The following is a 17,730-nucleotide window of genomic DNA, read 5'->3' as shown; positions in this document are numbered from 1 at the left end:
TTTTAAACTACAATTTAAATATAAGTGTAGCAGGATATATTTCAAGAGTGGAAAAGGCTGAAAACAGGATCTCCTTTCTCCCTGAAGAAAACTGTAACTCAAATCACCATCTTTCTTGTTATCCTTTCATCAACAGGATTAATAAAAAAAATTATTCATTACATCATCTTCCCAGTAGCTTTAAAAGGATTTTATTATTCCTGGTAGTTTTTCCATACTCAATTTACATATTAAAGTAAAATAAGTTTCTGATGGTTTTAGTTCAGTAAATAGAGACCCTACTTGTTTATCTCACACTCAAATATTGTTAAGCATCACAAACCCACAAAAGGCAGGATTCAGTTTTATTTCTCCATTTGTTGTTATGACTTGTGTTACAGTCTGAGCTGAAGTGTCACTTTACTGATAAGGGTCATCTGGAATACCTAGTAAAACAGGTGAAGACAAGCAGAGAGTTCCTTCCAGAACACTGATTTTTAAATAGGAAAAGCCAAAATATTCAGTTCCTTAAAAGAATGTTGCCTCTATATTGTTCTACAATATATTTTTTAATGTCTCATAATAAGAATTACTTCTGTTTTAGCTAAAAAAAACCAAAAAACCCTTTATACTGTGTTTCAAGGCAACAAGGTTTTTAAAAAAAACAGTATTTTATATTGAATAAATCAGACAAGTTCTTGCTAAATAGCAATTTTCATTGGACAAGAGTTACAAAGGGCTTAAAACACACACATTAAATATGGATTCTTTTTAAAAGGAAACTGCTATCAGCTTACACTTTACTTTCTTCAAAAGGTTTTGAGCCCTTTTGAATATAAAGAAAATATTCCAAATGTAAGCAGAGTGTAAACTGGTGCACTGTTTCTTCCAAAATCTTCAGACAACTCCAGTACTTTTGCTGTTGCTCATGGCTTTTCCAAGCAGCAGTGATAACTGCGCTATTTATATACCCGTGGGCAGCAGTGAAACCACCAAGCTGTCAGGCTAGTTTCACTCTGCTGCAGCTTGGAAAGCCAGGCACAATACCACAGGAGCTATTGACTAGAATGGATAACTCAAAAAGAGGCTGAGAGAGAGGTAAATTAAGTGGAGACAATCCTGATCCATGCAGCAACCAAAAGGCTCTGTATTGAGAGGAACAAAGATAGTTCTTCCTTCATTCCAGCAGCCAAAGGGTGTGTGCACACATGGAAGGGAAGAGTCTTCAAAAATGGTATGATTCCTTCCAGCTGACAGGGACCAAAAAGGGACCAGAGATAACAATCTGGCAGAAATCTTAGCACCCTTCTCTTGCTCAGCAGTTGGAGGCATCAACCTGTTTCCAGGGAGACTCATACAAGCCCAGGAAAAATAAGAACTCTTTTCTGGAAAAATAATTTTACTTAGGACTCAGCAAAATCAGGTCTAATATATGCAATCAGTATTCAAGAGACCATTCTGCATTTGCGGAATCCCAAGTAAGAAAGAGCCAGCATGGAAAAAAACATTATCCATTCCACATATGAGAATGTTTGAGTTTACCTGAAAAGTGAGAGCACACCCAACCTGTCATGGCTGTACTGTTATAAAAACATCACAGGACGCGGGAACATTAATCCTATTGCTTAGCTAAGGAAAGCTACAACAAACTAATAAATCCTGACCTCAAGATTTTGAATTAATAAGCACTGGCTTAACCTCTACTTGGAGTTTATTCAAATCTTTATCATGAGTTTAAAATCCTCTACTAAATCTACATTAGAAGGAGGATTGAGGGAGGAGTGGCGAGAAGAGAAACAAACCAGTAGACCAAATAGGTTGAAAGGACTTGAAGAAGCTCTTTGCTTTCATTTGATGACCATGCTGGTAACAGCTTGCTTTATGATGACAATAATTTAAAATGGCTATGTGGCCAGAGGTAATACAATGAGGGGGGGAGGTCACTATCCAAAATAGCTTCTAAACATAAATGCTCCCGATGCCCCAATATTTTGAAGTGTTAGATATAGTTCTAAATAAAGCTAAGCTTTTACATTAGTCATCTTTAATTCACACTTTGATTATGGAAAACCAACAGAGAGGAGGCAGAGACCTTTTAAGAAGTATGGTTAGATTTTTTTTAAACTAATCACACTTAGCAGATGCTTGCATTCTATAATTGTGAAGGAAATCTAGTGATTAAAAATAACTTATTAAACCACACGGGCGGTTAGGGGCGGGAGGTGGTTGCGGTGGTGAGTCCCAGGAGGGGGTGGTTAGGGGACAAGGAGTGGGGGTGGGGGTTGGATGGGCTGTGGGTTCTGAGGGGGGCAGTCAGGGGGCGGGAAGTGGGAGGGGGTGGATAGGGGGCAGGAGCCAGGCTGTTTGGGGAGGCACAGCCTTCCCTACCCAGCCCTCCATACAGTTTTGCAACCGCAATGTGGCCCTCGGGCCAAAAAGTTTGCCCACCCCTGTAATAGCCTATTTTAAATGGCCCTCGGAATCTGGAAAGAATTCAAAATTAATCGAAAAAGCACCTGATGCACCATCTGTGATGAGCGCCAAATACCACAATGCTCACTGGCCCAGACTTCCACGTTTTTAAAAACAATTAAGTTTTTGATTAACTGATATTTTAAAATGTCTCATTGTCTGACCACTGAAAAGCCACTACTGCACAGAACAGTGATGTTAAACATTTTAAAAGCTTTCTAAAAATGACAGCCCAACAAACCTGGTGTAGTGACTGTACTTGAAACTTTTTGGCCCGAGAGCCACATCGGTATGGAGGGCCAGGTAGGAAGGCTGTGCCTCCCCAAACAGCCTGGCCCCCAACCCCTATCCACCACTGACTGCCCACCTCAGAGAACCCCAGACCCATCCAACTTCCCCCCGCTCCTCATCCCTTGACCGCCCCCCGACCCTAACTGCCCTACCCAAGACCCCACCCTCATCCAACCACCCCCCTTCCCTGTCACCCAGGACTCCCACACCTATCCAACCCCCCCCCTCCATTTCCCATCCCCTGTCCGCCCCCTACCCAGAATTTCCAACCCATCCAACTGCCTCCTTCTCCCTGTCCTCTGACTGCCCCTGGGATCCCCTGCCCCTTATCCAACCCCCTGGCCCTCTTACCATGCAGCTCTGGCAGCCGCGCCAGCTGGCCGGAGCCAGACATGCTGCCGCGCTGCCCTGCAGGAGCACACAGCCCACTGCCCAGAGCACTGCCCGGGGAGGAGCCGGAGGCTAGCCTCCCTGGCCAGGAGCTCAGGGGCCGGGCAGGACAGTCCCGCGGGCCGTAGTTTGCCCACCTTTGCAATAGAGAGTGTGGAATAGTAGTGACATTTTATTTGCCAAATATCTAACAGATGTTTTTAAGTTCCTCTTTAGTCACCCTGGCAAGTGTTTTAATAGGCATGAAGATTTTTTAAAAGCTTTTTCAAAAGGATATTTAGAGGGAAGCATACATTTAAAAAAATACATACTTTTGTCTGAAAATATTTAACCTACTATTGTAAGGAGCAACACTTGAAATTACTGTAACTAAGATTTAAGACATAATTCTGCCATTTACTTTCCATGTTTGGCTGCGCTTTGGGTATAGCAAGCTCACTGTGTTTTCTGTATAGTCAGACAGTCTTTGCTTAAGATACGCAAAATTTGTGAATACTTCTGAAAATCTGGCTATAAATGTTTCCTCTTTCCTCTGCTGAGTGTCTCTCACACAATAGGTGAAAAGTGACTAAGGCCTTGATTATAAAACAAGCTCCATGCAGGTCAAATGCTACACCTTACAGAGCCCCAATGACATCAATAAATCTGAATGCCTGCATGGAGCTCATTGTCGATTCAGGGTCCAAGGATCTGACCTACCGCCCATTCCATTCAATGGGCAGTGGGTCAGGCTCCATATGAGTACATGGAAACGGTGAAAACGATCATAAACAAAACACTTTCAACTGTACAAAACAAGTGAAAACAGATTTTGTTCTTTAATCCCCCACTGGGAACGGTGAGTCCTCAGTGCCTCTGAAGAATCAGGCACAAGGTGTCTATGGTTGGACACCCAAAGACCGGAATCTTGGCTACACTTGAGAGTTACAGCGCTGGTGGTGGTTTTACAGCGCTGTAACTTACTCCTCGTCCACACTGGCAGGGCACATACAGCGCTGTATCTCCCTGGCTACAGCGCTGGCTGTACTCCACCTCGGCCTGGGGAATAACGACTATAGCGCTGCTCTTGCGGCGCTGGGGTGCCAGTGTAAACAGTGATTAATCTTATTACGCTGTAACTGACCTCCGGAACCTTCCCATAATGCTTTTTAAGTAAAGATAACACTCTGTTTTGTTGTGATGCCTCTCTTTGTTTTGTTGTGAACTCGGAGCTCCCGGAGCTGCTTATCTAAAAAACAAACACAGCTACAGTTTGCTCGAGCAGAGGCAGGGAGGGGGGATCCCCTAGTGTTTGCTTGAGGAGAGAAGCAGCCCGGAGTGGGGGAGGGAAGGTCCATTTTGGAGCAGCTGCTTATCTGGTCTGAAGGCTATTTGCATTTAGTGAATGAGAGAGGGGTGGGGGAAGGGGTCGAAACTTTTAAAATGATTGAAGATTGGTGCTGTGTATCTTCAAGTCCTTAGAACTTGCAAGGCAGGGAGCTGACAAAGTGTCAGCTCCAAAAATCCACTCTCTCTGTCCCCCCTATGCTCCTTGTCACACTCCACCCCACCTCCCTCTTTTGAAAAGCACGTTGAACACTGGAATAGCTGCCCATAATGCACCACTCCCAACACCGCTGCAAATGTGGCCACACTGCAGCGCTGGTAGCTGTCAGTGTGGCCACATTGCAGCGCTTTCCCTACACAGCTGTACGAAGACAGCTTTAACTCCCAGCGCTGTACAGCTGCAAGTGTAGCCAAACCCTGGGACACAAAAATCTGTGAGAAGGTTGGCCTTACATAGAAAAATGGAATTGTAAAACCACAGACTGGCAGAGGGACTCATGGGAAGTACACCATTACAAACTCTTTTTAAATCATTTTAAAACTGATTCAATTTCGAGTTCACAGTGTCACTAACATTTTCTATAACAAGCAATAAATGCAGCAAAGAATCCTGTGGCACCTTATAGACTAACAGACGTCTGTTAGTCTATAAGGTGCCACAGGATTCTTTGCTGCTTTTACAGAACCAGACTAACACGGCTACCCCTCTGATACTTAAGCAATAAATGCTTATTACAAAATAAACAGAAACAGTTTGAAACTTTATCCAAAAAAAGTACTGTAATAGTAACTCATAATTTTCCCGAGTTGCACAAAAACAGTGTTGTGATTTTCCCTTATATTCCCCCAAAACCAAACCACCACCCCAGTGAAAAACCAAAGGCATAAGAATATATATTCTTCCCACATAAAAAGGCACATATTTTCAGAACTGGAACCTTTTCATTTTGGATTACAACAGAAGCTCACTACAACTGAGCTCCTCCCCGACCTACTACAATATGTTAAGCTTGCCATTTTTCTTCCTTTTAAATTTCCCCTTAGACACAGATACCTTACTGAATATACTAGCTTTTTCACAACTAGACTGTTACACAGTTTTGGCCAGAGCCCGAAGAGAAAAAAAGAATAATCCTGTTCTGATTTATACTCCAAGTGGGCCCAAAGAATCTCAACTAAGGCACCCTCAGCCCAGTCACCAGCACCTGCTTCCCCACAGAGCCCAGCCACGGGGCAACCCCTAGATACCAGCACCCCCCTCTCCACACAGCCCAGACACCAGCACCCCCTACCCCACAGATCCCAGCTGCAGGGAAGCCCCCAGCCCAGACACCAGCACCCCCAGAGCCTTTACTCCTCCCTATTTCTTTACTGTCCCATCGGGGGACATGGTGTGGTGTGGCCCTGCCCTTCCTCATCCTTTGGCAGAGCTGGCTCTCCCAGGCCCTCTCCTGTCCTTGAGAGGATGAGGATCATATAGTATTCGCCTCCAGCCCTGCCAGGCTGAGCATTCCGCTCACTGTGAGCTGGGCTCTGCAGAGTCCAGCGGTCCATAGAGGCAGCCAGAAATTCTGCCGGGGAAACAGGGAATTCTGCAGTAGCGCAAAATTCCCCCAGGAGTAAATTACTATGTCTTGCAAGTAGGTGTCTAGTAAACACATAACTTCGTCCCCTTTCCAAACATACAACTTGCCATACTGACTCAAACCGGTGGCCCATCTAGCGCAGCATTCTGTCTCCAGCAGAAGCCAGTACCAGCTGCTTCAGAAAAAAGTTGAAAAAATGCCACCACAGTAGAGCCTTGCAACCCAGTGGGACCCAACTACAAGTGTTGGGTTGGGTCAGGTCTGATGACAACCTGACCCTCACAAGCTCAAGCTCAAGCTGAGCCATCTCTAATCACCTCCTCCTGCCCGTGGGGTTAGCACAGCACCACCTGTGTGCCTCCCTCCTGCCAGTGGCTGCCATCTCGCTGTGCTCATGTGTGGTGCAGAGTGCACGTGATGACAAGTTGCAGTGTCTCTAACTCCACAGCACATGCAGTACGGTGAGATAGCAGCGGCCGGCAGGAATGGGGCATGGAGCCCCTGTTGTCATGCTGACCCCACAGGCAGTAGGTGGCTAGAGATGGATTGGGGGCACAGGGAAGCCCCAACCAAGGTCATTCTCCAAAGACAAGGCAGCGGTGCTAGCACAGATTTGGCAGGTGGGGACGTGTCAGGGTCAGTTCTGAAAACGACAACACTCTTCGGTCGAGTTCAGGTCAGCGCTGCTTGCCTTGGGTTCGGATCCAGATTGGACTTTAAAATTAATCCAAATCTGTCCTTTACACCACAGTAGGCAATTAAGGAATAAACTCCCCATAGGGAAAGTTTCTTCCTAACCCTGCATTAGTGTAAGTGTGGCTTATGCTTTGAGCATGAGAGCTTGCATCCTTACCTAAACTTTTGGCTTTTTAATTCTGATCTTATGGTACCAGATAGTCTTCTTATCCATACAAAGGGAAGCTTTTTTTTTTTTTTAAATAAATATGCCCCATGAATTGAGAGAATATATTTTGTTTGGCTAGTCAATTCTGATTACGTTTGTTTTAGACTACAAGCTTGTGAAACTTTTCAGAACAAAGGATTGTCTTTTATTGTCTCTGTCCAGCACCTACCAACCACAACAAGGCCTTGATCCTGAATGAGACCTCTAGGTGTGACTATAATACAAATGTTAATAGATGTCCATTTTCTTTTTTAATTCTGCTAAACTCTTTGCCTCAATGATATCTTTTGGAAGTGAATTCCATAGGCAAATTATGTGAAAATTTGTTTCCTTTTTTCAGTTCTGAATTTGTTCCCTTTCATTCTCACTGAATGTCTCCTTCATCCTGCACCATGAGAAGGAACCAGAAAATCTCTATCTTTTCTATACCGTTATTTTGTATACTTTTTAATGTCACCTCTAATTCACCTCCTCTCTAAAGTAAACAGTCCCAATTTTTCCTCCCACCCTTTCTTCATATAGAAGCTTTCCATGCCTCTAACCATTCTCCTCTGTCTTTGAAACCTTTCTATTCCAGTAATAATTTTTGAGACAGAGCAAGAAATGAACACAGTATTCAAGGTAAGAGAGTACCATTGATTTATAGAATGGCATTATAATATTTTCACGATTATTCACCATCCTACTCCCGGCTGCTGGTGCAGGAGTGAAGGGTGCAAGACTTTTAAAACAGAAGGGGTCTGTGATGAAATGTAACCCTGTATTCACACGGTACACACTACTGTAATACTCTTTGTACAAAATATGCCTTGTGAGGTAGTATTTGAAAACTAAGAACTCACTGATGAAAAATATCATGATCAAATGTGTGTAGTAATATATGTAAAGTTATAAACATAAGGTGAAATGATGACTGAAGTGTGTTTACCAGACATATCTGGGGAGTGGGCAAACCAAGTTTCTCAAAGACAAAGGACATGCTGACATGCACCTCTACTGGTGTCAAAGTTAATGGGCAATCATCTATCAAGTGGCCATTCTTTGGCAGAGGAGAGGGGAAAGAAAGGAGGGCAGAAACAAACTGATCTGCATCTTGGCAAACAACAGCATGGAACCTCTTTCACCACAAGACTCCATGATCCAACCTCACAGTAGGAACGAACTTTATCTAGGAGTAACCCTTAGGAAAACACATTTCAAAAGAAGGACAGGACTATAAAGTGAGGTGCAAAAACATTCCAAGTTCTCTCTCCCCATTCCTATCTTTCATTTTCACCTAAAATGACAAAAGAAAAAATGTTTGGACTTTGGGAGAGATTTTGACCTGAAATTGGGGCAGCCCTATTGCATGGAGCATGAGGTAAGAATTTTACACCTTTAACCAAGTCTAGTTTGTTAAATTTTAGCACTAGAAAGCGTTTTATCTTTATTTCTCTTGTAACCATTTCTGACTTTAATGCCCTGTACTTACTTAAAATCTCTCTTTGTAGTTAAATAAACTCGTTTTATTCTTTAATTAAAACCAATCCAGTATTGTCTTTAAACTGAATTGTGTGGGTAACTTCATTTATGGTAACAAATTGTTGTATACTGATCTCCTTTGAGGAGCAATGGACCCAATATATCTGGACTGTCCAGGAGAGGGCTGGACAGTGCAGAACATACATTTTGGGGGGAAATCTGAGATGGAGTCTGTTGGGGTCACCCTGCAAGTGATAACCAAGGCTGGTGGACACCAGAGTGTGACTGACATGTGGCTGACAAGCTACAGTTATGCACAGACACTCAGGGTATTACCTGTATGCTGCGTGGCTGTGAGCGGCCCAGATTGGAGCTACCTCAGCAAAACAATGTGAGGCACCCAAGGTTGCAAGGAACTGGTAACACAGCCCCTCACTGCTCTGGATTGCACCTCAGAATGTCATACAATTCCAAATACTTGTTTCTTGAAAGCTTATGGGGTTTATTAGAATTTTACTCCCTGCTGTGCCTACGTGTTTATAATGCTTAGTGGACAAGTGCATTATTTAGCCTTAGCAGTAAAATATTAAATTCTAGCCTATTTTTAGATTGTATGGCTTGAAAAGGGCTTTCAGCAATCTGGTCTTGATTTTTTCTTCTATTCAAACAATAATGCAGTTTCTATATAGGAAGCAGAATTTGTAGAGTAATGCCTAGCAACAGAAACAATAATCAGTATAATTGAACATAATGCAGACAAAGCCATTTCAGAAAAGTAGTAACAATTATAAAATTCCTTTCTACACTATTTAGAAACAGAATTCAGATAAGACTAATCTATTAATACCCACCCACAGCAATCATTAGAAATAGAATGTGTGAAATATACCTGTTAGATATGTGCTTTGCACGACATGAATACATGAGCTGTTTTTCTATTGAATAAAGCTGCCTCATAGTAAACAAGATATGTTGCTGCAACAAATACTCTAACACAGACCTGTGTTTAATCTGGAAACAACTCTGCAGAAGTGCAGTTTGAGAACCGCTAGTCAAAAGCATACTAGCTTCTGAAAAGGTTAGACTGCTGCTTGACTAATGTTCATTAAAACAGAGAGGATGTCAAAGAGTTAAGTATTGTTAATTAATTGTAAAATAGCATATTAGTAGGTAACATCACCCTCTTCATCCAAACAAATGACCCTTGATGAGTGCTCCAAACCCAAATACCAACAGCCACAGAAAAATAAGGCTCAGAGACCTATAGAGTAAGTTTTTTTCTCGTTAACCATACTACCTATACAAGATTGTTCAGCACAACACATTTTCTAGTACTTTACCAAGACTGGTTTTTAAAAGAGGGGTTTAGAAATAAGGACATCCACCACTTTCTTTGGGAGATTATTCCAGTGTCATAATCTCCCCTTCCTGATATTTAACCTAAAATTGTACTTTTAAAAATTACATTCCATCACTTCTCACATTACTCCACTCTAATCCCTAATGATTCCTCCCATCTTTGAGATTTACACCATTCAATCACTTGTGGACTTTTGTCCTCCTTCCTCTCCTCCACCCCAAACTATTCATTTGCTGGATTTTGTATAGTTAGTTTTTACATTTACTTTGTAAATCCATCTCTGCTGATATATCCTAGGAGAAAGTCTTGCCTTCCCCCTAAAACAGTCAATTATGTTTTAATGCGTATGCTATTATATAGATATACCCCAGAGGCTGATGTGTTAGGTACACATTGTAAATTCCAGTATAAATAATATAAGAACAAGAAATTTGCCATAGTTAAGATTTTAATCCCATTTATACCCCAAATACCAGTGGTGAGACAAGCAATTACTTCTTTTCCTAGAATCTTTATAATGTACATTTCTCCATTATTTCTAAAAGCAAATAATTTCCAATGTTGACTGCCTTTTTACAATGATGACAGCTCTCTGTATACTTAGCCCAAGTTTTTCTTCCTGCCCCTCCATTTTAGTGTCCATGGTTTTCTGTTATTGTTCAGTTCATATAATTCCCTTAAAAGGTCATTGTGATATCTTCTTAGGTACATAAAATGAATAAATCAGAATTATTTACTAACTTCCAATCAGTTAAACTTGTACAGCCTGACTGAAGGCTGTAGAGTTGCACAGCTTCAATTGAGGACATAATCTGGCCAATAGAACCTTTACCGCAGGTGATGATACATAAGGTAATGACACACAAGAAAAAGAACCCAACACTGAGGTCTCTTGCAGGCTGGTAGTTTTGGGGAAAAAACACAAACAAGAATTCTTTCTACTTGTAAAATTAGCTTATTTCATATAGGATCACTGCCAAGCAGAGAAGAATTCATTTTTTCACCAAGTCACTTTTAGATTAGAATCACTCTGCAAACTGCTCAGGTTATAATAAAAAACTATACACCTTTATTTATCTGAATCTTCTCCAAAATTTGTACATCCCTATAGAGATAAGTTTCCCAAAACTGGACACAGTACTCCTAGCCCCAGTGGAGCCTCAACCATGGTTTTATACAATGGCATATTTTCTTCCCTACACCCAATTCCTTTGGATTCACCCTATGATTATCTTGACCTTTTTCCACTGCTGCTAAACAACAAGACATTTATAGCTTCACGTTCCTTCTAACCTGAATGCAACAACTTTGATTGTTAAAGAACTGAAAGTTATAGGAAATCAATGCATAAGTCGCCTCCAAATTTTTAGATACAAAATAGATGTTTAACATGAGAAATGTTAAGTCATATCAGCTGTTCCACAGACCACTGACAATGTATTTAATGATAAATTGCATTCAGAAAGATTTGGAACATTACCAGTGTTTCTAATATTAGCATTTTCAACAACAACGAAAGTACATTCCTAGAGGTACAAATCTCTTTATAAATACAGGATAGTGTCATCAAGTGTTATTTACGTCCAACATAACAGTTATTACCATACTTTCAAATGTAGTAACATTCCTAGATCAGCAATTTTGTCTTATGCATGCTTTTTTATCTGCTTAAAAAAAAAGAAGAAGAAGAGAAAAGAAAACAGAAAAGACTGGTCACTGGGCACTACACAATTGCTCCATTGGTCTCCTTAACCAACTCCAAATTCAATGCTTTACTCTATGTCACCCATTGAATCACCATTCGCTAACCATCCTCTTTAACCTCCTCCAAATTATTCTTAACCCCCTGCACCATGGGGCATACTAAATACTGAGCTGAAATCCCACTAACTGCTACTTGTGTTGGCTGTATTTTAGTTTCAGGGCATGGACCTTGTTTTTATACATAAAGCATCAAGCACACAAACTACAAAATACATAAAATAAGTGACTAAACAAAATAACCAATTCACCAAACTAATAAATTAAGACCTAGTCACTCTCTTGGATAGTGTATTTAACACAGAGAAACACATTTAAGTCTTCATTAGAAATAGTGTAGTTTTCCAAAATGTATGATTAAATGCTTATCACAAAATTAAAAGTCTGAGTAGTTCAACCTGCATATATCATCTATATGTAACCACTAATAGAATACCTCTTCCCCAGATCCACACATTTCAGACCTGCTCTTGCTACATGCCTCAGCTGGAAGTGGTTTCCAAATCAGTCTTCTTATATGTGATCTGAGATAGCACTAACAGCTTGAACCAAGCAGCAATTGTGCATGCACAGTAAACAAGCAGCTTTCTGCTAGTGCAGCAGTTCTCAAACTTGCATACCGGTGACCCCTTTCATATACCAAGCCACTGAGTATGACCCTCCCTTAAATATATAAAAAAGTGTTTTTAATTTATAACACCATTATAAATGCTGGAGGCAAAGCAGGGTTTGGGGTGGAGGCTGACAGCTCATGACCCCCCATGTAATAACCTTATGACCCTGAGGGGTCCTGACTTCCAGTTTGCGAACCCCTGTGCTAGCACTTAAGTTAAAGGTCTGTCAGCATTTCCAAGTTTATAAACTCTTGTTTTCAGAGCTTTATAATTGGCACTAATCATTCATTTTATGGCTTATTACAACAATCTATAACAATCTAACCAACCCCTGCCTCCATCACAACTGTAGAGGTGTTAATGGGCCACTTCACTTTGAATAGCCCCTTGAAATATAGGTTAACTAGTTATGCTAAACAATCTGTTCCTCCTTGTATTTAGCTGCAACACTCAGAATGCATTTCCTAAACCCAAAGAAGAGCACTGTTCTAAGCTCAAAAGCTTGTCTCTCTCACCAACAAAAGTTGGTCCAATAAAAGATATTACCTCATCCACCTTGTCTATAATCATTCACTTGAGGCAGAAACTTGGCCATAAGGTTTCAGTTCAGAAGCAATTTTTAGTTGAGTGAATTCAGTGTTTGTGAAAGGTGGCAGTTTCATTACACTATAGTCCTCATTTTAATCAATACAGGCACACAGAGAGAGTGCAAGATTCTTCACATCAGGAGTGCACCTCAAAAGTGACTAGTAGGAGCCACCTCAAACTGCAACTAGACATCCTATGCCAACTGACTCCAGCTCACAGAACTCAGCCAGTGGGGCTGTTTCATTGCTGTGTAGACTTCTGGGCTCTGGCTGCAGCCCAGGTTCTAGGAACCTCTGAGGCAGGAGGGTCCCAGAGCTCAGGTTCCAATGAAACAGCCCTGCAGCCCAAGACACACAAGCCCAAGCCAGTGGGCACAGCCCAGCCATGGGTTTTCCTTGCTGTGAGGATATACACCTCTACCCCAATATAACATGACCCGATATAACACAAATTCGGATATAACGTGGTAAAGCAGTGCTCCGGGGCGGGGGCTGCACACTCCAGTGAATCAAAGCAAGTTCGATATAACGCAGTTTCACCTATAATGTGGTAATATTTTTTGGCTCCCGAGGACAGTGTTATATTGAGGTAGAGGTGTACTCTGCATTTCCTCTCAATAACTACTACCCATGATTTGCCTACTCTTTTAGGAGACAAGTTTCCACAGCTGTCAAGTCTAACACCCTTCATAAGCACTAAAAATAAATGATTTTAGTGAATTTAAACTGAAATGTCATAGACAAGAAAATTCATGTGCAAGTAAAAATTCTAAAGATTTTAAACATGGGTTTATTGTACAGGCAAAAAAACGTTTTTAGAAGGACAGATCAGAAATTAGAAAATGAGTTTTCTAATCAACCATGAGAACTCCAAAGGAGACATTATAATCCATCATCTCAACCATATCTGCCAAGATTCAACTAACTGTACAAGTTTCAAAAGATAGCAACATCTTTTGAAAGAGCCTGCTAATTTTCACAAGTTAAGAATTATACAAACTAACTTTCTCTTGGTTATTATGCAAAGTGTTCAGCTATAAAAGCCAAACACCGCATGAGTGAAATCCAGAATGTCATTTCAGATTTTTAGTTTTAACTATGAAATTTCCTTGCTTGCTTTTGTGGGTTAAAGTAAGATCTCCAAGATTACTTTAAACTTAGCTTTTGAACCTCAGCATGATGAGCATCACTTACAAGATATGATCTAAATAGAAATACCTACTGAGAATCCAGTCAAGGGCAGGTCAGTTTATTCTCAACTGTAGTAATGCCGTATAACACCTGCAGTTGGAGAGCATGCACATTTGTTTCTCAGACCTCTTAAGTATAGCATTTTTACAAGCTACCAGTAAGAAATATTTTAACAACAAAATTCTATTAGAATAGCAGTCAGTTGTTCTAGATATCAAAGGGCATGCTACTGTTCCACTGTGGGGACTTGTAGCCCTGAACAAGGTCTGTTCTGCCGCCTCCACACCAACTACTACCATGCCAGCAGCAAGAGCTTTTCATGTTACTCTTCCTGCTGGATCTGCTCCTCTTGTCGCCATCACAAACGCTCCTCTGTCTGTAGCAGGTGGAGCACAATGGGGGTCGTTGAGATAAGAGATACCACATCACAGGGGAATGAAGAACGTTTGTGAAAGGGGGAAAAGAAGAAAACGTGTACTGTTTTTTAATACATGGTAAAACATAAGCATTATGGGGTATCTGGACACCTTACAAAGTTTAAATTGAGACATTAATTATCTTAATATAACAAAATGTGCCTTTAATCTAACCAGTCAGTTAGGAATTAGTTCAGTTGGGAAGGCCTAGGCAAAAATGGTGCAATCTGTAGCTTTTACTAAAAGTGGCCAGGATTATTATGTGCATTTTCCCAGGGAGTGAATACAGAGGTGCAAGGCCTCTACCAGAAGTACCGAGGCTGAGATGCATATCAAGTGTTTGACAATTAGGAGATCATGGTTCAAACTATTGTTTACTGCAGTGAAAGCATATACCTGAGCCAGTGCTCTCTTATCCAGAACGAACAAGGTAAGGGCATTGTTTTTGAATATAAAAGACTGCCTCAGACAAACTGATTAACTACAACTACCCCTGATTAACTACAACTAGTCCTGTACACCTGTGCAGCTCTTGCTTCTGCCATGAAGGCAGGGCATTTCCTACCACCGGCGGGCGCAGGACAACACAGCCCTTCCCCTCTCGTCCAAAGCCTGTGGGCGATCAGTGTCGCTCTAATGACCCCGGTGAGTGCAGGATACACCCCAGAGCCTCGGCTCCTGTTCATCTCCCTTCTCAATTGAATGTCTCTGATCCTCCCTAGGATTCCTCAGAAACACGTCAGTGGGCGCTGCATGCCGCTACCCGGGGGGTGGAGAGAGAGACACCCACCGAAGCCAACCCCTCTTGGGGCTAGGCTGCCGCTGCACCGGGGGGCTGCACGGGCCGCAGCCTGCCCCCCCCGGTAGCGGCCGCCTGGGGGCGGGCGGGACACCCCCTACCCGGCGCCACAGGGTCAGGGCAGGCCCGGGCGCCCAGCAGGGCTCGATCCCCGGGGTGGCCGCCATGGCGGAGCCCGCCCCACCCGTGCTCTGCAGCGGGGCCGGCTGGGCACGGTGCCCGGGCGCTGTGAGGAGCCCGACTGCCCAGGCCGGCCGCAGCAGCCTCTGCCCGGGGCCGCAGCTCCCCGGTCGGGCCTTCAAACGCCACAGGCCGCAGCCTGGGCACCAGGCGAGGAGGGGGGGGGGAGCAGCCGCCTCCCATGGAGGGAGCTAGGCGGGCCGGGAGACACCCCCGTCCCCCCGCACTGGGGGGAGCCACCGCCCCGCCCCGCCGGAGCGCTCACTCACCCGCATCCTGCCCTGCGGGCTCGGCTCCTCGGCGCGGGGGGCCAGCGAGGACCAGAGCAGCAGCAGCCCCAGGAAGCTGCCCGCCAGCAGCACGGCGCGCAGCAGAAAGCCCAGCTTCAGCCGCATCCTCCCCCGCCGGGCCCCCGGCGCTAAGCCCTGATACCGCTTCCACTCCCGCCGCCGCCCGCCTCGGCCCCTCCTGAGCTACTCCCTCCCCAGCCCGGAGCCGGGCTCGGCTCCCCCACGCTGCTCCCTGCCCGCGCCTGGCGTTGCGCCCCCGCTGCTGCTCGCTGCAGCCGCCTTCTCTCAGCTGCTGCTCCTCTCTTTTCTCTACCCCGATCCCTGGCTGCTGATCCGCTGCCTTCCTTCTACCGCCGGCTGCTGCCACCCCCTGCTCAGTCCGTCACTGTGCTGCAGGCACAAACTTTTCCCTCCCCTCCTCTACCCTTTAAACTGCCCCGATTCCTCTGCTGCTCGTCTCGTCTTTTCCTTGCTGAGCTGCGACCAACAGCTCAAATGATCTGAAGCAGGAAGTCACCGCAGCAGCAGCTCCACGTGGCTGATTTATAGCGCTGAGGGTTTTTCATATTGACTGTAGGTTGCCTTTTCACACGTCTCCCTAAGAAGGTGGACTTGTAGGAGTAAAGCTGGGATGTGGTGTGCAAACACCAAGCTGCCACTCCTAGCTTGGTGAGGTGGAAGAAGGGATGAGTTCCGGGTTTATGCCTTTACCTTGGCTTGGAAAGAGAGACAGGGTCCACAGTGGTTTTGTATCTGCCTTTTTAAAAACTACCATCATACCATATTGAACCAGCCTGATTGAACCAGACCCAGGGCTGTGCGGGGGGCAGGTGGGACGCAAGTGGGGCAATTTGCCCCAGACCCTGCAGAGGCCACCATGAGAATATAGTATTCTATAGTATTACAACTTTTTTTTATGGAAGGGCCCCCAAAATTGATTTGCGCTGAATCCTTTGGGCGGCCCTGACCAGACCTTTGTCATAAAATACTACTTGTACTTTATTTTCCCCCTGCATGTTTGTAATGTGATATACGGGAACTCTGATATGTGCACCTGCCTCCTCACAGGTGAAAACTTTCAAAGAACCAAGTCTAGGTTGTCAGGCCTTAAAACTGAGTTAGCATGTGTGTGGCTGTGTTTGGCAAATCTTATTTTTAAGTATTGAAAAGAATGAATACCTTGTAGGTATTTTTACTTTAAAGAATAAACTATATTCACCTACACAATGCTAGCTGTTGCAGCAATAAGTAAAATAACTTTCTGTATATCTATGTTCAGGTCAATACCACGTAAAGTATATGCTTTGCTTTATTCAGGTTGAGCAGACCCATTGAAATGGAATACTGTTTTTGTCCATAGTATTAAACTAGTGTACCAGAAACAAATTGTACACAGTCTGAGCAAATAACAATGGTGTAAATTCAATATAATTCCTGCAGTCACTGACTTTTCTTACATTTTGGCCTGTATTCCTGACAGCAATCATTCCACAGTTGCACTCTTCTGATAAAAATGAACTGCACTGAAAGTTAAACATTCTGTTTTTATCTTCTTCAACAGTTGTGAAAAATGAGCATAATAGTTCAAGTGCAGTTATCAGGAAAGCAGTCATGTAGAAACAGTTTTATTTATTTGTTTAACAGTTCTGCTTTTGTATATTCAGTAAGAGTCAGTTTACTGAGTTTTTTTTCAAATTCCTGTTCACCCTGCAGGAATCGTCTAGATCCAACAATCCTGATCATTTCCTTTTGAGTGATAAGTTACTGTAGAACAAGATATTACATATGAACAGGATTCCCCTTGGAAGATTTAAAAAAAAAAAGGAAATGTAGTGCTTTACACACTTGGAAACGGAAGTTTCTGTTAATGCACAAAACTAGTACAGCCCTGTTAGTGGCATTAACATTTCCCCCATTCTAATAGCTTGATGCTAAAAACTAAATAAGTTAATGCTGAGTTAAAAGGTACAGTTAAAGACTCCAAACCTGCAATCACCTGCACAAGTGCTTAACTTTGTGTGTTTTTTCCAGTGAGAGTTATATCTAGAATTTTAAAAGTTTACTGGATACTTACTAGCTAGAGATAAATATAAAAGACAAGAGTGGAGACCCTCACTGAGGAG

At 43.1% G+C, this 17,730-nt stretch overlaps 1 protein-coding gene across 5 annotated transcripts in view; it reads right to left on the bottom strand.

Annotated features, from left to right (window-relative positions):
* GALNT7 (polypeptide N-acetylgalactosaminyltransferase 7) overlaps positions 1-16,190 on the bottom strand; it is a 102,947-nt gene extending 86,757 nt beyond the window's left edge. Inside the window, exon 1 of one of the 5 annotated variants that reach the window (XM_039541202.1) lies at positions 15,587-16,190. In XM_039541202.1, the coding sequence (XP_039397136.1) occupies positions 15,587-15,712 (126 nt within the window). In that variant the 5' untranslated portion in view covers positions 15,713-16,190. Of the gene's footprint in view, positions 1-11,966; positions 12,080-15,586 lie in introns of those variants that run through there. The other 4 variants (XM_039541201.1, XM_039541200.1, XM_039541204.1 and 1 more) reach the window with 4 other exon arrangements.
* Between the last annotated feature and the right edge of the window lie 1,540 nt (positions 16,191-17,730).

The sequence above is a fragment of the Mauremys reevesii genome, linkage group 5, assembly GCF_016161935.1.
Source record: "Mauremys reevesii isolate NIE-2019 linkage group 5, ASM1616193v1, whole genome shotgun sequence".
NCBI classification, from domain to species: Eukaryota; Metazoa; Chordata; order Testudines; family Geoemydidae; genus Mauremys; species Mauremys reevesii.
The sequence above is the reverse complement of the archived record's forward strand: the minus strand, read 5'-3'. Positions and strand labels throughout refer to the sequence as shown.